The sequence below is a fragment of the Lissotriton helveticus genome, chromosome 4_1 (genome assembly GCF_964261635.1).
Source record: "Lissotriton helveticus chromosome 4_1, aLisHel1.1, whole genome shotgun sequence".
Lineage (NCBI taxonomy): Eukaryota > Metazoa > Chordata > Amphibia > Caudata > Salamandridae > Lissotriton > Lissotriton helveticus.
The window spans coordinates 519,631,690-519,653,412 of record NC_136063.1 but is presented as its reverse complement, the minus strand read 5'-3'; the positions used below and the strand labels follow the sequence as shown (position 1 = coordinate 519,653,412).

At 45.5% G+C, this 21,723-nt stretch overlaps 1 protein-coding gene and 1 long non-coding RNA gene across 4 annotated transcripts in view; one reads left to right on the top strand and one right to left on the bottom strand.

Annotated features, from left to right (window-relative positions):
• IL7 (interleukin 7) overlaps positions 1 to 21,723 on the bottom strand; it is a 322,662-nt gene that overhangs the window by 205,369 nt on the left and 95,570 nt on the right. The window contains exon 1 of one of the 3 annotated variants that reach the window (XM_078687116.1): positions 11,182 to 11,625. The exons of the other annotated variants lie outside the window; for them this stretch is intronic. Within the exon in view, the coding sequence (XP_078543242.1) occupies positions 11,182 to 11,191 (10 nt within the window). The 5' untranslated portion in view covers positions 11,192 to 11,625. Of the gene's footprint in view, positions 1 to 11,181; positions 11,626 to 21,723 lie in introns of those variants that run through there. 3 annotated transcript variants of the gene reach the window in all.
• LOC144828717 (uncharacterized) overlaps positions 10,438 to 21,723 on the top strand; it is a 155,797-nt gene continuing 144,511 nt past the window's right edge. Inside the window, exon 1 of the long non-coding RNA XR_013610520.1 lies at positions 10,438 to 10,533. This is a non-coding gene — a long non-coding RNA (uncharacterized LOC144828717). The remainder of the gene's footprint in view (positions 10,534 to 21,723) is intronic.

Genomic DNA, 21,723 nt, shown 5'->3' with positions numbered 1-21,723 from the left:
AGTGACACCGTGAGCAGAACTGTGGATGCTTACACAATTTCTCCAGCTGCCAATGGTTTCCTTTCCACAGTTTTAACAGGCTCTGCCAATGTTCTACTTTCCAGTGGCATAGTATGTGCCCGTGGAAAGGCATGATCAATGAAGGAGCCCATTGTTCCTGAATGTAAAAAGGCAGACTGCTAAAGATGCACCATAGGCAGAGATGAGGCCATGCCAACAAATACATTATTAGTACTGATAACAGAAACTGAAGAACACAAGCCCAACCTATGCCTGCTAGTGCCACTCATGAGTAGGGGTCTTCTAGTAAACGTGATTAAGTTGTCACTAAATGCTCCGTATGCCCTCATACATGCAGAATATTTTCCTTTCTCCTCACTGGGATAATTATGCCTTACTACCCCAATCTGCAGGAGTTCTTCGACAAAGTCTGCTGACTTTCATATAGATGAACTAGTACAAAAGTCATACACTGCTCTACAGTTCTCTTGCATTCTTTCCCTCCTACAATTCACTACTTATTAGTCGATCTGAAGGACCTGATATATGACTGGCGCAGCTGTCATACAGCAGTTCACCATCTTGTAGGTCTTCTCATAACTCATGGTGCATGCCATCTGTAGCCACCTAGTATCTCAATGCTGTTTGTTTTCTGAGTGTTTGGAAGTGAGTGCACATTTCACTAACTCCAAGCAGCCTTGCTTTAGAGTGACAAGAACCAGGTGAGTTAAATGCAGCCTGGGAGCTCTCTCTCTGTGCTAAACAAGCATCTTATTTTAGTGTTACAGGTTTTGCCCAGGTTAGTGCATCCTTTGTCAACTAGAGCAGAATAAAGGGCAGCATAGAATTGTCTGTTTCAAACTGTTGTGACCTGCTCATAAAATGAAGACAACACTGAGTCAAGAAAGCACAGAACCCCTAAGGATTCCATTACATTTCTCTGGGGGTGCCAATCCTAGGCCTGGCATATCGAAGCTTAGTGTGCACATGGCAAACTTGGTTGAAATAGCCGTGGTAGATAGTAGAAGAAATGTTGCCATATAGTGTGATCTGTGTAGGAACTTATCAAAAGGGTTAGGGGGGATATGTCAGACATGGTCCTGCTTGGTAGACGGTTCAAACAGTCTTACAAAATCACTTTTCCGTTTTTTTTCTGTTTTCATGACCTTCTGCAAGTTTGATATAGCTTGCAGTAGATAGGCAAACGGGTCACAGACAGGATCCATACATTTTTTCCCTGCCCTGGTAAACTGTCAAGACTCAACAAGGAAAGATGCAAGCCATTAGCACCGGGCTTCCCCAGATCTTAGGTTACTGCAGCTTGATGTTTTCGAGGTACTATGTATTTGCTGTAACAGGAATTTCCCCTGCACAGTGTATTGTTGCGTCACCTGCCCCGTGTGCCTGAACTGCATATACCAGTGATCCTGGTGTCTGATTTTTGGCCAGGCCACAAACTGATCCTGTGTACTCACACCCTGACCTTGGTCCAGTCTCTGATGGTGATAGGTTTTGGACTTTGACCTGAACTGGGAGGGGTGCACCAAGTGCACCTTCATAGTGACAGAGGACAACCATACCTGTTGCAGGTTTCATGCGTGGTGCACGGTGGTGGCAGTGTACCATGCTTTGTGAATTATAGTGACAGGTGTTTTTACCTGCAAGACATGCATGCATGCTTAAAGGCCTGTTCATCTAAGGTGCCCCAGCTCACGATGAACACAGAATCCTGAACGCTGACAAGCTGTGCCTTGTCATATGCATGTGTGCTAGGATTGACAGTGTACCAGGCACATGTGATACAGGGTTGCAGGTTCTATTTTGGACATTCACAGCCAAAACCAGAGTCAGATCTAGTGGAATCCATTTTGGAATACCACCGCAGGACCAAAGTAAGATGAAGAAGAAGTTATTTTCTCCAGACAACATATGTATATCACTAGCATCTCCCAAATGAGGAGAAAAGAAGACAGACCTTCTTTAGTAGTGGCAGGGCCCTTTAGATACACTGGGCTGTAGATGACTCTGATTGCAGCTGCCGTTAGGTAGATAGCATGGGGGTGCTAGGTGAGGTTTGCAATATTTGTGGTTAGGGAAAGGAGTCCTTTGAAGGGGCACATATTATTGTCTCTCTTCCTGATCTCTGTGAGGAGAAGTCCCAAAAGGTGGGGTGCAGCCTGCTCACACCTCTTTGTACTTCTTTCTTGGGCACTCCACCAGGAGACTGTCCTGCTGGGCAGAGCAACATTGTAGACAAAGGGGGGGGTCTGGAAAATTGATTTGCCAAGACGCATGAAAGACGAACTGACAAAAGCAGGTTCCATTGAAGCGGGCTTGGAACACACCTCATCCATCTGTGAAATCAGTATAAAGCTGGGAGCCCAAGACTCATCAATTTTGTTGTTGTGGTATCTTCGGTTGAGGAGGGTGTACTCTGCAAAGTACTCAGGGACTATAAAGCTATCAAGGGTTGGTGTTGCACTGACAACCAATTCCCCAGAGGTAAGGGAACATTGCTTGGAATCCAATCTGAAGGAAGAATTACTGGACTGTTTCGGATGTCAAGACATCTTGTCTACGAGAAAGGGAAAGAAGTGCCAACCCTGAAGAAAGAGCTGTTTGTGGAAGAAACTGCTGCAACAGACTTAGGCGCAGAGCCTATCTGCCACAGCCTCTCTAATCAAGGGTGCCCTAGGAATTGTGATACTACTGTACAAGGCAGTGCGATCTTCGTCAATTATTCCTGTTGCGCTGCCAAGACGCTTGGAGATGTGTGCCCAAGAGGTATACCCAACCAAAGTCATAATAAACACCTGCTGGGGGCCTGTATGCCCCACAACTGGACTATGAGTGTGGCACTGGTGTTGTATCAGGACCGGTCTGGAACACCAAATGACCAAAGAGGTGCCTCTGGAGTGCCTCATGAAGAATCAAGGCTGTTGCCTCGAGGAACTGGGTGCTGAAGATAGTGCAAGGCGTCCACCATGCTGAAGAATTGTCATTTCGGGTGATAGGCCGTTGCACTCAAGAACAAGCACCAGGTACTCACAGGAGTGGAGTTGACAAGAACAAACACCATGTACTCACAGGAGGAGGAGAGGCCGCACCGCAAAGCTGACGTCAAATTGTTTTACTTCTCCATAGTGTGAGTTTTTAAAAAGTCTATTTAAAAAGCATTTTATATGTTTGGGGGAATTTTTGTTTGCAAAATTTGAGGGGGAACTAGGACCACTTTAAGCACTTTTTTGATAGTTCTAACCATAGAACTGCCAAAAAAGACTGACGCACTAGTGGTTGGACCCGCCCCAGATAAAATGATGGCAGCGAAGTGGGTGCGCAGCTGAAGAGAGGCAACTCCGCGAGGTTGACGGCAAACTGTTTTATTTTTTCTTGATGTGCTTCTTTTAAAATCTTTTTTTTTAAACATTTTATGTGTTTGGGGGCATGTTTATTGTCTGCATTATTTGAAGGGGCAAATAAGGACAGCACTAAGCACCTTTTTGATAGTGTAACCACCGAGCTGCCAAAACAGGTCAGCGCTCCACTAGTTGGACCTGGCCTGTATAAAGTGATGGGAGGGCAGCGGGGGTGCAGCAGACGTGCCACTAGGAACAAGGGGCGAGGGACCCTGGCTCTCAACACCCCCCCAACAAAGTACTTTACCCCAGCGATTTATTGCTCAACTTAAGAGGGGCGTTGACTGGGGGTGAGTGTTTGATTTGCTCAAACACTCCGTCCATCATCCCCTTTTGTATCGCTTTGTTCGCCCTAAGTGTGGCAGGGTATGCTCAGACGTGAGTCCCTTGCTCACTTGGCCACTGGATTCAAGATAGCCTGGCTGATGAGGATTATGAATCCGAAACCGGTCCCAGGATGCTTGTTTCCGGTCCAGGGAAGACATGGCTTGGCAGTTCGGGCTGGACTGTTCCCATGAGGCACAGGGTCAGACTGATTTGCATATGGCCATGTCTGAACTGGGGTGGCTGAGTGGGCTAAAGAATGGTGATGGATTAAACCCAGATCAGTTGACTGGGGGTGAGTGTTTGATTTGCTCAAACGCTTCGTCCATCATCCCCTTTTGTTTCGCTTTGTTCGCCCTAAGTTGGCAGGGTATGCTCAGACGTGAGTCCCTTGCTCACTTGGCCACCGGATTCAAGATAGCCTGGCTGATGAGGATTATGAATCCGAAACCGGTCCCAGGATGCTTGTTTCCGGTCCAGGGAAGACATGGCTTGGCAGTTCGGGCTGGACTGTTCCCATGAAGCACAGGGTCAGACTGATTTGCATATGGCCATGTCTGAACTGGGGTGGCTGAGTGGGCTAAAGAATGGTGATGGATTAAACCCAGATCAGTTGACTGGGGGTGAGTGTTTGATTTGTTCAAACGCTCCATCCATCATCCCCTTTTGTTTCGAAGTGCAACGCTTTGGCCACCTATTTTGATACCAAAATTGTGGACTACTACCGATCCTTTCAAGCGGTCTATGGAAGCGGTAATCGGGTACCCTTAAATATTAGCAGGGATAAGTGCCCACCCGTCCTCTCCCTATTCCCTCCCCTTTCCTGGATGAGTTTCATGCTCTTTTTTAGTAAAATCAAATCAGGATTCCCCCCTTGACCCTGCACTCTCCAGAATCCTTGCCCTTGAGCATGAAATTATCTTCCCTATTCTGCTCAACATGGTTAACATTTCCCTGGAGACAGAAACAGTACCTCAACCTTGGAAACATGCAATGGTAAAGCCATCTTAAAGAAACCCAACCTCGATCTATAATGTCAGGGGAATTTTCGTCCAATCTTCCTGCTCCCAGGCTTAAGTAAAGTGGCAGAAAAACATGTGAACAGATGCCCTGTCATATTTCTTGGAGGTCACATCCTTCCTGCACCACACACAAAATGGCTTTCGGCCTAAGCACAGTACTGAGACCGCACTCTTGGCAGTGGGGGAGGATGAAAAAGGAGACTGGACCAACGGGCCATGGTGGACATTGTACTACTGGATCTCAGTACATCCTTCGGCACTGTTGACCACCCTACAATTCTAGTTAGGGTTAGCAAGGTCAGAGTTGCAGGGAAAGCACTGGATTGGGTTGCTTCCTTTTTGAAGGAATAAACATTCCAGTTTTTTGGCAAAGGCTGAAATTTGGAAATGTTGATGGTCACCTGTGGGGTCCCGCAGGGGTCCTCGCTTAGTCCTACGTTATTCAACATATAACTGCAACCATTGGCAGGCATTACGGTTCCCTTCTGGGATCTCCACAGTCTCTTATGTGAATTACAACCACCTGTTTTTTTCACTTACTCCTGACTCGGATCCCTTAACACCCACCCTTGGACCTTGCCTGGAGCAGGTAGCCAGCTGGATGAATAAATCGTGTCTTAAGCTCAACGAAGCTAAAACTGAATTATTGATCTTTTGGAACAATTTCTACACCCATCAAGTCCTGGGCTGGCCAATTTTCCTCAATTTGCATTGTTGCACAACATTTTGCCCTTGCACCCCTAGACCTCGAGGCGGGTGGTTGTTCAGGCTCTGATTCTCTCCCACCTGAATTACGGCAACTCACTATAACTGGGTTCCCCGAAGGTAGTTACTCCTAACTACAGGTTGTGCAAAATGCAGCTGCACAAATGTTACTTGAGATTCCCTGGTCTCAGTCATCCAGGCAGGGGTTGGCAGACCTTCAATGGCTCCCCATTGCCCAAAGAAAAGAAAAGAATTCCTGTGCATTACCCACAGAGCCATACATGGGTACGGGCGGCCTATCTTACACCAGTTTGTTAACCCCTACATTCCTAGTAAGTCACTTTGATCTTCCAACCTTCATTTGGTTACCATACCCGCTGTCAAAAGAATTAGAAGCGGGGGACGGTCCTTTAATTTCAACGAGGCCAAGTTCTGGAATTCTCTTTCCTTAGCTATATGAGTTATGAACAATGAGTTGCGCTTTCGTAAAGCTCTAAAAACCTGTCTTTTCTAAAATTGGACTTTGCAGGCGTTTTCTTTGTCCTCGGTGGTTTAACCTCTCCTAACTAGTGCTGGGATGTCTCTGTGTTGCTATGCGCTCCACAAATACTTTAGCTTTGCTTAGTGTCGGAGTGAACCAATCTGGGAGCCAAATACTCAATGGAATGTCAGAGTGAGCTGCGCTGTGTGTCAAGTAACCACCAGAGCACCGGAGTGAGCTGCGATTTACAGTAAGCTGCCTGGAAGAGGTCCACCAACAGAAGATTCTTGCTACCAGTGAAATCCAGCTGCTGCTAGAGGGCAAAACATGGCCCGACACTGGCCCTATGAACTGGGTGAGAGACTGAACGGGCCAACCGGAGCACCAGAGTGAGCTACGGTTTACAGCCAGCAATCAAGAAAGGACCACCAATAGAAGCTTCATGTAACCAGTGAGATCCAGCTGCCATGTGAGAGCAAAGCATGGCCCGACATTGCTCCTATGAAGTGGGTGAGTGACTGAGCGGGCCCAGGCCTGGGAGTCTGAATGCTAAAACCAAACTGAAGAGAGCACAAGCTGCACCTATAGACCTTACCTCGATCTCTGAACCTGAGGGGGGAGCACATAGAAGGGAGGTACCCATGAAGAGATGTGTGGAGAGGTAATTGGATTTGTTGGCAAGGCCTCGGGTATTCGTGCATTATTGAACTGTGATGGAATTCTAAGTTTTCGGGGTTATAAAGTACTTGTTTTTCCCTCAAAGAGATTTCATTAGGTTGCTGGGGGAAGGGTGGTGGTATTCAGTTCTGAACCTCAATACCCCATCCCTGAGAAGCCTGTGACTGCTCGCCCTCACTACCACTGAGAGTCAACCGAAGAAAGGGTTGTACTTGCTCCATTATAGGACAGGCCCAAGGACAGCAACGGCAAAAGATCTCAGCACCCCATGGTTGCAGCCCGGTAACCCTGCCTGCCCTATGGCCTCCGGAACAGGGTCTGACAGTATAATACTCACCGTCTCTGTTGATAAGTCATGAAAACTAGATGTGACAACAGGTCTATATCAAGGGACAGTTCTAAACTCTGGTCACGGTGTGGCTGTTTAGTCACCATCAGCAACTTGAACAGCATCAAGCTACCCCTCTAAACCAGGGCCGGCTCTAGGGCGGTGCAATCGGTGCCACTACACCGGGCGCTGGCGTGGGGTGGGGGCGTCATTTTTACAAGTATATTATCTTTTTTTAAGCACCTGCTGCCGCATTCCTGGCCTCCAGAAATTTTCAGGCATCAATTAAAATGTCAAGATAACTCTGGTGATTAATCGTCTCCCTGGAAAGAGAATGGAGGTTTGACTAGTGGAAGTTTTGACTCGTCCTAAAGTAGCACAGTAGGTTAAAATGCCTGCTGCTAAGAACGTGTACTATGCAGATAAAAAAAGTGCATGTAATGTAAATAGGTCAGTAGGTTACTGCTTCTGTAAGAGTGCTCTTTTTGTAACTTGTCGTTTATAAGTCAAAATCCTAATATAGAAAGAACATTGAGGTATTAACTGTCATCAAAGAGCTGCATGCAAACTGCAAGGTATATATTAGAGCTATATGTTTTTTTGCATAGTCTTTCATCATCCTAATCTTTCGAAAAGAGTTCATGTGGGAAGAAAACAATTCTTATTATTAAAGAGAACCTCTAACAATGATGTTACGTTTTAAATTCAGAATTTGTGCTTTTTCTTAAACTTTATTGCCTACGAGTATTTATGACACATCACTCATACACCTTGTCCTGTCTGATGTAACATTTCCTATACACTGATTTACACAAATATGTGTATGTGATGTAAAGTGCTCTGACACCTTACACTGGTATGAGTAGTGCTATAAAACGAAATTAATCTGAATGATAGTAGTTATGGAGACTTGAGGGGCCCTGTTAAAGGGTGCTAGTGAGGGAATCCGTGGCAGAGGTGGTCATGGGTAGGGGGCGCCAACAAACATTGTCGCACAGGGCGCCACCAGTGCTAAAGCCAGCCCTGCTCAAAGTTATCACTCTAGAGTGTTAGTTGTTAGGAGCTCCAAGACTGACTCCCTACCTATCAACAGCAGCTCCAATACCAGTAAAAGTGATCATAGCAGGAACAATACAAAGCCTTTAAGCATGGTAGGATACATTTTTGTCCATGACTTTTGGCATGGGCACTGTGCATGCTGCATCTCCAACTTCCTACACCCCTCCCACCCCCCTCCAGTTTTCCCTTCAGCTCCCTGGTCACACAATCTACTAGAAGGAAAGGATATTGTCTCTCTTCCACCTTGGGTGCACATTTACGTTTTTAAATGATTGCATTTCTACCTGATGCTGACTCTGGGGTGCCCCCCCGCCCCCACCCCCATAGCCTGCATGGTAGCAGTGTTTTGGTATGATATGCCCTCAAACAGCACAGTCCATGAAAAGTGCCATGCTCAATATAATGAAGCATGCATACAATAGTAAAATGGGATGCCTGAAAGCAGCTGTGGTCGATGCCACCCTCTCGCAGGAGCTTGCGCTGTGGTCGATGCCACCCTCTCGCAGGAGCGTGCGCCGCAGTTGCCTGTGATGTAGGTGTTCTCTGGCTGAAAGTTGCCTGTAGCTGGCTTTGCTTTCACTTTTCTGCGCGTATGAGGAACGCGCAGGCAAATGACTTCTGCACTGGTTCTATATTAGGGAAAATTAAACTGTTGTTGCTCATACTCAGCGCAGGGGCTTAGCTTCAGGGGAGTGTTCGGGGTGTTACACCCCACTAACATATCTATCTAGTTGGGTACAGGTGCTTAAAATCGGGTTTGGTGAAGGGTTTGTCGGATTTCACTAGGGATTTATTTGTCACATACACATGCAGACAAGACACACACGCACACACACTCTTGTCTCCGTTCCAAAGGTAACAAAAATTATTTTACAAAACATTGAGTTAGTAAAAGTACCCTGCAGAGTCCGCACTAATCGCCCTTCCGACTGCTCTGCTTCTCGAATAAATGTATTTTAACCGTTACCAGTGTGATTGTTGGGAAATCAGAAGCCCCAGACCAAATCTTACAGACCAAGCTACGCATTTCACACATTAAAACGGGGGAGTGCATTCGTGTAAAGATGTTCTTACTGTGCCTGGTGCCTAATGTTGGGCTTGCCAAATACCATGAGCGCCTTTGCTTTATTTCCCTTATGCCCCTGCTGCCCCTCCACCCCCGCCCCCCTGCACTTCCTATCTCGTTAACTCTTTCGGGTTCCTTTACATCGCAGAATTTGTCCCGTTGTCATTGTTTTCCCATCGTTCTCCACCTGTCGCCCTTTCCTGTCTTTCCCTCTCTTGCTTTCAGTCAAAGTGGTATGGCTGCACTGCCATGCTCTTGGGCGTGTTGGTCATCCTTCAGAAATCCTCCATATGTAAAATCCAAAACAATCGCCATTGGCACTTCTAATAAAGGCTTAGCGATGTATGTGTTGCTAACTAATTTCCAGCATTACCAGGCAACCGATAAACAGACACAGCGCGCTAGTGAAACGTTATTCTTAAATTACCATTTAAATTACAATCATAATATTACAATTTCTGTTAAAAATGCAATGCAATTACAAATAGTTCTTTGATGAATCATGGCTTGAACACGCCTTTCATGTTTGGGCCGGAGCCACCAGCACAAGTCAAGCAGACGGGAAAAAGTGTACGCGAACGCTTCCCGGGCGCGCCGTACTTCCCACCCTCTATGCGTGCATAGATACGGACACTACAGGTGCTCAGTACCGGCGAAGAGGTGGGCTCTCAAATTCCAGAGAACACAATCCTTAATTCACACGGCCCTGAACTCAAACCGCATGCATTACAAATTTGCAAACAAAATGTTTCTGTGACGCCTGAACGAAGCTGGCAGGGGGCACCGGCGCCGATCACAGGCAGGAGACAAACGAGGTGTGAGGTTTGCCCTCTTGGAGGATCGCCCAGTGGTGCCCGTGACTGTCTGGGAGTCGAGGGGGACCGGCGTTGTGCAATATTTAGGTGTCTCCCTCCGACCCGCCTGTAGCACCTGTTGTGCGCGAGGAGCCGCCGGGCACACGGAGCGCAAAGTCCACACACTAGAGTTTGTTGTAATAAAGCGTCAGTTAGTTACCCAGGCCGCTGACACTTGCACCCCCAGCCCAGCACCCGCACCAGGCACGCGTCCACCTCCCACTCCTCGGCTCCCTCACAACAGACAGCCGGAGGCTCGGAGAGGCCGTGGAAGCCGCGAACCGGCGCCGACCGGCACGGAGGTGTCACCGGGCTAAAGGGCGCCGGGCGCAGCCGACGCGTCTGTCAGGCTGTGACTGCGGGGCTTTCCCAGCCAGCGGTTCCTGCTCCGGCTGTGTGGGAACCGCCCGAGCCAGTAACGACACCAGGAAGTTTTAGTTTCGTTCTGAAAACGGGAATTTCCCTGGTTGCAGGGTCTATAAGGGGAGGCTGAGCGGCGCGGGCGCAGTCGACGGCGCGCTCCGGAGGTGTTCAGGCGGGTGAGCCGAGCCTCCGCCGCCGCGGGGTCCGGGGCCGCACCGGGAAGGAAGGAACCGGCAGGTGAGCAGCGGCGGAGCCGGAGGCCCATCTGACGGGGCTGAGGGCTGGAGGACGCGCAGCTTTTAATTCCCTTCGCACGCAGCTTTTAATTCCCTTCGCACGCACTACCACTCACTGACAGGGCGGCATCCTGCCCTCCCTGGCACGGCCAACTCTGCAGCTGAGAAGCCGAAGTGGTTAGCTCTGCCCCCTAGATTTCAATGCAGCTCTGCATATCCTTAACTTCCCTTTCCAGCAAGTGCCTCTATTCAAATGTTTCTACGCCGTCAACCCGTGCTCTACCCTTTGACCCCATGCCTCTACTCGGCAGCCTAAGACCCCCGTCTGCAGTGCCAACCCATGCCCTCGTCACTGCCCCGTTCTCTGCAGTCTCCCCGTGCCTCTAGTCCCTGGCGCCTCTCCTGTGCCCCCTCCGCCAGCTGTACCCTTCACTCTGAATTGTGTGACAGCGCCAAGCAGGTGGCTCCGCAGCACCGACCCTAACACTCTTCCGTCCTTCGCTTTTAATGCAGGAACGAGTGTCGGTCAGTGCAAACGTCAGTCACGACAGCCTCTGCAGCCGTGCATGGCAGCGCGGGTCCCTGTGCCCTGTGTCTGTTTAACCCTCGTGAGCCCCCCACACACAAATTGGGGTTCCAGGCGGCTTACCATTTAACATTGTCTGAACGATGAAGAATTGACCCGCGAGATTCCGTTCATGGTGGAAGTCAGCACCGGCACTTCGCCTGCTCCACGGACAGCTTGATTTTTGGGGGGAGGCAGGGTGTGGCGGGGGTGCTGTGCGCCCAGTAGTACTTGTGCCGCAGGGGGAATGACACGCCGTGTGCCTGGAGACTTTTAGGAGCAGCTCGGAGTATCATACTCTGCAAGACACACTTGGTCCCGCAGGGCTTTGTCCTTTTTTCCACGTGAACTTCCGTCTGGCTGTAGAAAATGCTTTCAGTTTCACAGTATCCACTGACAGTGCAAATGTAAAGGATGCCTTTGGATCCCTGATTACTTTTCCGAATGGCGCTGGCGAGGTCACCCGTTAACCCTTAGAAGAGAAGTCTGCAGCTCTGTTTACGTCAGTTCCAAAGTTTTCAGGTGCAAAGTGTCGCGCTCTCTTGCAGAACACTATTAACCCTCAAGCATGTATCACTATGCGCCCGCTGGTTCTGTAGCAAGCGGCAACCTTAATTGGGGTGCCCCACTTACACATAAGAAACGGTGCCACTGCACATGCTTACGTATAAGTAGCCACGCACCTGGAGCATGTTGACTGGGAAGTAGGATGTTAAACATACCTTGGATGAAGCAACGCAAGAGGTGTTCAGATTGGTACAATTAAAAATCTTGCATTATCTCTAATGTACACACATACAACTTGTACATTTTGCAAAGATAACACCAGGTGAGTGTCTGAGGAGATGCAGGTGTAAAGGAAACTCCCTACTTGCAATATAGGTTTGACCTCAAGTTGAGGCATTTTGAAATGGAGGTCCTGATTCACAAAGGGTAAACTTACACTTTCGTGTACGTTTACGATTGTGTGCTATTCACAAATGTATTTTAGTAGCAGTGCCTTTAGGGCTGCAGAGACTGCACACATAAAAAGATAGGACTGTGTTTTTATGTGGAGAGACTCAGCAGTTGTAAATATACTACTAGTGAATGACACACAATCGTAAACGTACACAAAAGTGTAAGTTAACCTTTATGAATCAGGCCCATAATTGGGGAATACCTATCGAGGCAACTGAGATATCAATGGATCAGATGGCACGACTGGCATTGCTGGAAGCCTTGGTGATGACATACCACCAAAATAACCCTTTCAGTCCAATTGGCATAGCGCGCCTGCCATGAGCCCGTTGGCCAGCCGAGCCTTGAAAATATGTAGTAAATACATCTTGTATTAAACATTGTGCACACTATGATATAGTCTCTTCGAAGTGAAAAAAAAGAGTATTTATTTAATATAATGAAGTGTTTCACTTTAGTACAATAGATGATATTGCAGTTTCTTAAGTTATCGTTTTAAAAAATACTTAGAAACGTTCCTGCTCCCCTCAACAACAATGCAGTTAGCAAACTAAGGGCAGGTCAGTTGTCATGCATAGGCTATAAATGGTCTGGATTCTTATTATAGATGTAGCAACATTACACTCAATTAAATCAAACTCACGAGGTTTTTGAACTGCGCACATATTTGTAGGTGTTTGCAGATGTCATAATGTAAAAAGGAGGCTCAGTGAAATAAAATATTTGCCTAGGATTATCTCATTTGAACGAGCATGGAAGCCAGGATTGATCTCAGGTTTTCTTTTTTTCCCATTATATGATTAATCTCTTTTACTCTCCTGAGCTAAATGCTTTGTCTTTAACCCTTGGTGCAAGATGTTGGAGCATGGGTGGCAAGCAGAGGCCACATTAAGGCCTGGCACGTTTTCGCCTCAAGTGTCCAAGAGGTCCTTAAGCTGCGCCAGACCCAGGCATATGGCTCAAACCTGCCTCCAGCTATCAGTGTCTCCCCCACCGCTTCATAGTCCGCAACCCCTTCAACCGGGTTGTTTCTGTGCCCTCATCCTACACGCAGGCCCTTCCTGGAGATGCTGGCTGATATGGCCACTCTTCAGACTTTTTATACCACACTGACACCACCTGGCATGCTACTGGGGCCCAGACTCAAGGCCGGTAAAATATAGCATGTAAACAAAGAGATTCTATGAAAAGTGATGGAAGTGATTATTTTTTGGTATTTTTAAAATTTTGTGAAGACCAACTGTCTTATGAGTGCATAAGGGGGAGGGCCTCTCTGCAGTTGGCAGAAGGAGAGCACTATGTGCTTTTAAAATAACCCTCACACACTATGAATCCCATAGTGTCATGCTTCATCATCGGGGTCTTCCCGTCCCACTACGGGGCGGGGCGTGCTACGACCTACGAGCTGCGCGGGAGCACTTTGAGTAATTGACGATAGGCTATGTGTGGTGTAAGGACAGTGATAAGTGATAGGGGTGTAGGGACCTATATACGTCAATGTGTGAAAAAATATTAAAAATAGTTAAAAAAATCCCTGGCTAGTCGAAAAATTGATTTAATGGTTTCTCTGGCTGAAAAAATTAAAAAGGGGTGGAAGAGCAGAACAAACCGTATTGTCTACTTGGTCGACATGACATGTTTCGTAGGCAGACCCCTTCTGCCTACTCCTCAGGACCTCTGTTAGTCCCTACTGAAAAAATACTCAATTCTTTTCTAACAATTTATATGCCTATTGTTCTAAAACCTGGCAACAAAACTCCGTTGCTGGGTTTATTCCCCGGGGCTTGAGTGGGACCAGTGGGGTATGAAAAAAGCAACAATGTGACCTTTTGTGGTCCCTGTGGAGACAAAATGGGAAAAAAGAGAGGAACATAGGGAAAAGTTCCCCCGAGTGCTCAGCAACCCATTCATAAACAAGAATCACTTTCTTGTATCATTTAGTACTTTACAATCGATATGCATATTTATCAAAGAAGACCGGCGATGTCTAGTCTCTGGTTCCGGTCAGTGGGTGGAATCACCCTTTCAGAACTTTCGCACTGACAAAAGACACACACCTCAACATACGTCACACATACACCTTGTGATCGACCAGTTCCTAGGTCGTTGCGGTCCAAGGGAATGATGTTAAATCTCCTAAGACAATTGTAATAGGAACTTAATCTGTGTTTAAAACGCCCTGACGTTAGTCAGATAGCTCATTTTTACATAAAAGGAATAGAGATGAAAAACATATCTTCATTGCATGAATATCCTCGTTAATACATACGATTTATTTTATAGTTGCGTGCCCCATGAGCTTGCGTTTCAGGGTTTATGATCTGCGGAGTACTGAAAAGGAAATAGGAAACCGAATCACTCGAGTTGTTCATGAACGAGTGTTCGCTCAGCCCCCTGGTCGCGTTCGACCTTGTTTTTAAAAACCCAAGGCCTGAGTCTAACTTACGTGACCGCTAGAACCGTTTTATGTTAATCCATTCCCTGCAGCAGCTCTGTGGGTTACCGTTAGGCTGTCAGGGACTTGGTATTTGTGCCGGAGAGCTCCCGGCGGGCTATGCGGGCGTGGCTCGGGGAAGCTAGAGTGTCAACAAAGATGGCCGTTCCTCAATGGACATAAATGAGGAGAAAACGGAAAGTCTTTTTTCTATTTCTGTTTCAGATCGTGAAAGTGTCAGGAAGCTACAATTACGCTATTGATGTTACGTATTTACAAAGTAAATGTGTATAAGCTGGTAGAGGTGACCAAATAGGTTAGAACTAGCCGATATTCTCAGTTCGTGTTTTTCTAAAATCGGCGCCCCTAATTCGACAAAGTCATACTTCATTCATTCATAAACATATACATAATCAGACCTGCAACAGCAAGATTTATACAACCTCAGGGGATCTGTTCGTGTCCATTATCTAGTGGGATGAAACGCTGAATAGGGGGTTGGGACCCCACTCAAGCAAAATATTTTCAAGCTTTTTGCACATGTTCATGGCATGAAACACCACATATGTTCATGGCAGGGTTTTTCAGTATGATGATGAAAGCAGGTATCATGCTGAAAGTTCTCACAATTGGCCCCATGGGATGTCGTCGTTAAGACCGGTGTTATTAGTGTCCAAACGAAACACCCACCTCTGTTCTTTTTCTAGGAGTAGTTGTTCTCTATCCACTTGTTCAATTATTGTCCATGAAATCTCCTCTGGTTTGTGCTTTTTTTCTAGAAAGTGAGTGGTTAGCTTGGTGCTGGCTCGCTGACATTTAATCGTACTCTTGTGTTCCCCTATCCTTATTTTTACGGCCCTGCTAGTCATCCCCACATATTCAAGCTGGCAGGGGCACGTAATAAGGTATACAACGTTGTTGCTGTTGCATGTCGTAAAACGTCTCTGCTCCCAACTAGTGCCATTTCTGAAGGACAGTTTTTTGCTCTTCTTAGTTAGGCAGCACACTCTACAATTGCCACACTGCTGGTGGCCTTGGACAAAATTTGGGTCATTACCAGTTTTGTTGTTCAGTGTTTTCGGTCTGGTATGTACCAGGATATCTCGGATACTCCTTCCTCTTCTGTGGGAAAACATGGGTTTGGGCAACTCTAGTCCACCACTATTTAGAATTCTCCAATGTTTACTAACAATCTTAGAGACCTGGTTGGAACAAGTGTTATACGTTGTAATACATATTGGTCTCTTGTTTACCTCCTTGGGTGTTTTTTCTTCCAACAGGCTCTCCCTGCAGTTATTCCAAGCTCTTTTGAAAGCTTGGTTGATGATCCTCTTTGGGTATTGGCGGACTTCCAGTTTCTTCTTCAAATCCTCCGATTGATGTTTAAAATTTTCTATTTCAGTACAGTTCCGTCTCCAACAGTAATCTCGTATTCCTGGACCTTAACATCTTTCCTAAAGATGGCAGACTAATGACCACCACTCACTTTAAAAGCACTTCCAGGAATTGCCTGTTGTTGTACGAGAGCTTTCACCCCAAACATTTACGAGACAATCTGCCCTATGGTCAATTCCTCCGTCGGAGGATTTGAAGAAGAAACTGGAAGTCTGCCAATACCCAAAGAGGATCATCAACCAAGCTTTCAAAAGAGCTTGGAATAACTGCAGGGAGAGCCGGTTGGAAGAAAAAACACCCAAGGAGGTAAACAAGAGGCCAATATGTATTACAACGTATAACACCTGTTCCAACCAGGTCTCTAAGATTGTTAATAAACATTGGAGAATTCTAAATAGTGGTGGACTAGAGTTGCCCAAACCCATGTTTTCCCACAGAAGAGGAAGGAGTATCCGAGATATCCTGGTACATACCAGACCGAAAACACTGAACAACAAAACTGGTAATGACCCGAATTTTGTCCAAGGCCACCACCCGTGTGGGAATTGTAGAGTGCGCTGCCTAACTAAGTAGAGCAAAAAACTGTCCTTCAGAAATGGCACTAGTTGGGAGCAGAGACGTTTTACGACATGCAACAGCAACAACGTTGTATACCTTATTACGTGCCCCTGCCAGCTTGAATATGTGGGGATGACTAGCAGGGCCGTAAAAATAAGGATAGGGGAACACAAGAGTACGATTAAATGTCAGCGAGCCAGCACCAAGCTAACCACTCACTTTCTAGAAAAAAAGCACAAACCAGAGGAGATTTCATGGACAATAATTGAACCAGTGGATAGAGAACAACTACTCCTAGAAAAAGAACAGAGGTGGGTGTTTTGTTTGGACACTAATAACACCGGCCTTAACAACGACATCCCATGGGGCAAATTGTGAGAACTTTCAGCATGATACCTGCTTTCATCATCATACTGAAAAACCCTGCCATGAACATATGTGGTGTTTCATGCCATGAACATGTGCAAAAAGCTTGAAAATATTTTGCTCGAGTGGGGTCCTAAACCCCTATTCAGCGTTTCATCCCACTAGATAATGGACACAAACAGATCCCCTGAGGTTATATGAATCTTGCTGTTGCAGGTCTGATTATGTATATGTTTATGAATGAATGAACTATGATTTTGTCGAATTAGGGGCGCCGATTTTAGAAAAACACGAACTGAGAATATCGGCTAGTTCTAACCTATTTGGTCACCTCTACCAGCTTATGCACATTTACTTTGTAAATACGTAACATCAATAGCGTAATTGTAGCTTCCTGACACTTTCACGATCTGAAACAGAAATAGAAAAAAGACTTTCCGTTTTCTCCTCACTTATGTCCATTGAGGAACGGCCATCTTTGTTGACACTCTAGCTTCCCCGAGCCACGCCCGCATAGCCCGCCGGGAGCTCTCCGGCACAAATACCAAGTCCCTGACAGACTACCAGTAACCCACGGAGCTGCTGCAGGGAATGGATTAACATAAAACGGTTCTAGCGGTCACGTAAATTAGACTCGAGCCTTGGGTCTTTAAAAATAAGGTCGAGCGCGACCAGGGGGCTGAGCGAACACTCGTTCATGAACAACTCGAGTGATTCAGTTTCCTAATTCCTTTTCAGTACTCCGCAGATCATAAACCCTAAGACGCAAGCTCATGGGGCACGCAACTATAAAAGAAAGCATATGTATTAACGAGGATATTCATGCAATGAAGATATGTTTTTTATCTCTATTCCTTTTATGTAAAAATGAGCTATCTGACAAACGTCAGGGCGTTTTAAACACAGATTAAGTTCCTATTACAATTGTCTTAGGAGATTTAACATCATTCCCTTGGACCGCAACGACCTAGGAACTGGTCGATCGCAAGGTGTATGTGTGACGTATGTTGAGGTGTGTGTCTTTTGTCAGTGCGAAAGTTCTGAAAGGGTGATTCCACCCACTGACCGGAACCAGAGACTAGACATCGCCGGTCTTCTTTGATAAATATGCCTATCTATTGTAAAGTACTAAATGATACAAGAAAGTGATTCTTGTTTATGAATGGGTTGCTGAGCACTCGGGTTAACTTTTCCCAATGTTCCTCTCTTTTTTCCCATTTTGTCTCCACAGGGACCAAAAAAGGTCACATTGTTGCTTTTTTCATACCCACTGGGCCCACTCAAGCCCCGGGGAATAAACCCAGCAACGGAGTTTTGTTGCCAGGTTTTAGGACAATAGGCATATAAATTGTTAGAAAAGAATTGAGTATTTTTTCAGTAGGGACTAACAGAGGTCCTGAGGAGTAGGCAGAATGGGTCTGCCTACGAAACATGTCATGTCGACCAAGTAGACAATACGGTTTGTTCTGCTCTTCCACCCCTTTTTAATTTTTCCAGCCAGCGAAACCATTAAATCAATTTTTTCGACTAGCCAGGGATTTTTTAACTATTTTTAATATTTTTTCACACATTCACGTATATAGGTCCCTACACCTCTATCACTTATCACTGTCCTTACACCACACATAGCCTATCATCAATTACTCAAAGTGCTCCCGCGCAGCTCGGGGGTCGTAGCACGCCCCGCCCCGTAGAGGGACGGGAAGACCCCGATGATGAAGCATGACACTATGGGATTCATAGTGTGTGAGGGGTATTTTAAAAGCACATAGTGCTCTCCTTCTGCCAACTGCAGAGAGGGCCCTCCCCCTTATCCACTCATAAGACAGTTGGTCTTCACAAAATTTTAAAAATACCAAAAAAGAATCACTTCCATCACTTTTGATAGAATCTCTTTGTTTACATACTAAGCTCAGGAGGGTGATTCTATCACTGCTGCCTCTTACTTCCTCTATTGTTTGTGGATCGGTAAAATATAGCACCAATCAAGGTCCCCGAACAGGTAGTGTCACATACCAGCTGGATGCTGCTTTTGCACTGCTGCCAGTTGTGGCAACCTGATCACCTAAACCAGGGATACTCAAAGTACGGGCAGGGGGGCTGCAAGCAGCCCTCCTTACCTCTATATGCAGCCTCTTGGTGCATAACAGCACTGGGCTGCTATTGAGTTGACAGAGCCATAAACCCTGTAAACGGGCAAGCATTTAATTACACCTTAACTAAACTAGCTGAAAAGAAAGTGTTTTGCGCAACATTGATTTTTAGGAGCACCTTCATTTTTAAAGACATCTTGTAGTAATCATGCAAAAATATGACAAACTCTCTTCCACATTCAAAGTGCATTTCATTAACATGCTGAAATAATTCACCTTAGTACTTCATATCGAATCACTAGATTGAGATGCATATATTAAAAGTGATAATGTTCAATCTCGAACTTAAAAACTGTCATGCTCCCCGGTCCTGACAACAACGCTATTAGTGACCCAAGATGCAAGTCATTTGTCAAGCGCCCCCTCGGTGTCGCTTAGGCTGTTATTATAATTGACACAACATTATAGTTTATTAAATCAAATACAAGAAAAGGGTTTATAAGTCACACATTCTGAGCTCTTCTATTTCAAGGGGCTCCTATATGTGACAATAAAAAAAGGAGGAAATGTGAAACAAAACTTTTGCCTAGGATCACACAATTTGGTCAAGTAAGGAAGCAGTTATTCTGGTAGTGCAAGTCAGCCATTAGATGAGTATCTCTTTCCCCCTCACATTTGAAATCAAATGTTAATGCTTTGTTTTTCATTCTTGGCGCATGAAGTTAGAGCAGTGGTGACAAATAGAAGCTATGTGACGGTTCGGTGTGTTGTCTGTACCACATACATGCTTTGCTTCCTCCTCCGTCTGCCATACACCACTCGAACCTCACCCTGCTGGCAGCAATGCAGCCCTCAGCCATGGCACAGACCATACTTTTTGGACCCTAGGGAAATGAATGCGAGTGCCCATGACCTAAACTAATGCTTACAATCCATTGCCATGAAGGTCTACTTGCACACAGGCTTCCTTGTTGTCCCAAACTCTACACTTTTTCCCAGAGGAACAACGGATAAGGGTTCTTGCTCGACACTACCTCTCTGCCTAAGCTCGGAGTGGAATTAAAAGCAAGCATTGGCAAATCCATTAGGTCTCAATTCTAAAAAGCTGAGCTGTTAGACTATGTGTTTTGTTAACTGCATGTATCAAGATGCATGCCACACACAGCCAGTGATATTCTAATGGGTTTTCTGTTAAGATAACCCACTCTAAGGTCACCGCCAATGCACATGCATGCAACATGGGCACCTTTGCATTGTGACGTGTGTTGTGATGTGTGCTTGCAGATTGGTCGTGACACTTGGCGGCCATTTTTGATTTAACTTTTTTTAACATGGAAGATGGCCATGTTAGTACATTAAATTAAAACTTAAAAAAGGTCATTTCTAGTGTGTGGGAAGTGCTGAAAAGGAAGAAAACAACTGGGTAGCACTTTCTAGCTGCGGGCACACATAAAAGGGTAATAATAACATTTAATAAACTATAAAAGGATAAGCAAGTCAGGGAGCAGGATGGGAAGTGGGACAGGGAGCACAGGGGAGCGTGAAAGGGAATGTAAAAAGACAGCACATCAGAAAAGGCAGAGGAAACATCAGGACGATAGAGGAAGGATATGCATGAACTTACATGAGGTGCTGAGTGTAAAATAAAACAAGCATTGAAAAAACGCCAAGAGCGCTTGACTATTGTAGGGGTAATTACTCTTTGTTGTGATGATTGTTCTTTGATGAAAGAAAGAACATGAATTACATGGCAGCAGAAAGCATCAGTGCATTAAAAGTGTAGTTACCCAATATGTTCTTGAGAGCAAGTTACAATTCTGTGGGCACTTTGTGGCAGGCACTTCACTACTCTAATTTTTCGACCCACTGTGTTCCATAGTTTAGCCCACACACCCAGTCTTCCATTACAACAGGCAAAGAATATGTTGCATTCCCACATGTTAATGATACAGGGCCTTATTTCAGGGATGCGTTTTCAGGGCCCTGACAAATCCTTACTGAAAACATCTTTGATTGCAGTGCCCTTACTGGTTTATTTTTGCCCATTTTTGTTTAATCTTTAGAGTCTCGCTAAATTTCAATGATGAACACCATTCGTTAGGGTCCGGTGCCACAATATCAACTTTTAAATAATGACCTCTAACAATATTTAATGTAAGATGTCTATTTTCACAGTATCACCAGGTAAGTGAATGTGGAGTTAGAGTAGTATACCTACCATCCACCAATGTATGCTTACCATGACAGTATTGTGTAAGTCAATATCCTGCAGTCAGAAATGGTGCAAGTCAATCTTCTACTATTTAATTTTGGCCTAAGGTTCTTTTTGGCTCTATTAATTATTTGCAAGAAAAGCATAGAGTAATGCAATCAGAAGGCATTATCGCATTAAACAGGATGATTGACAAAACTCCTTGCCTTTATGTAGGGTATGTAAATTGTATTTACTTAAAAATGACAGCTTTACAAAATATCAACTCCATATTCATTGATCAATGCTAGGTGTTGTCAACAACTTATTTGCTGACTTAAAGGAGTGAAGAGCGGTCATGTTATCCGAGCTCTTATGGTCATATTAAAGAGACTTTAACATGTTGAAGTGCTTGATGTGAAATTAATAATCTGTTCACATCAGTCAATTTGACTGCGACTTTGACCATTTGTTTGAGTGATATATAGTGGCTATAAGTTTGCCTTTTTGCACCCATTCATAAGATTTAGATAATTCCAAGCTTTTTCTTGGAGTCATTGAAGCCTCTAGGGAGTGATACCCCTTTAAAATGTGAAGATTGCAGCTTCTGGTGAGATATTGATTCTGGA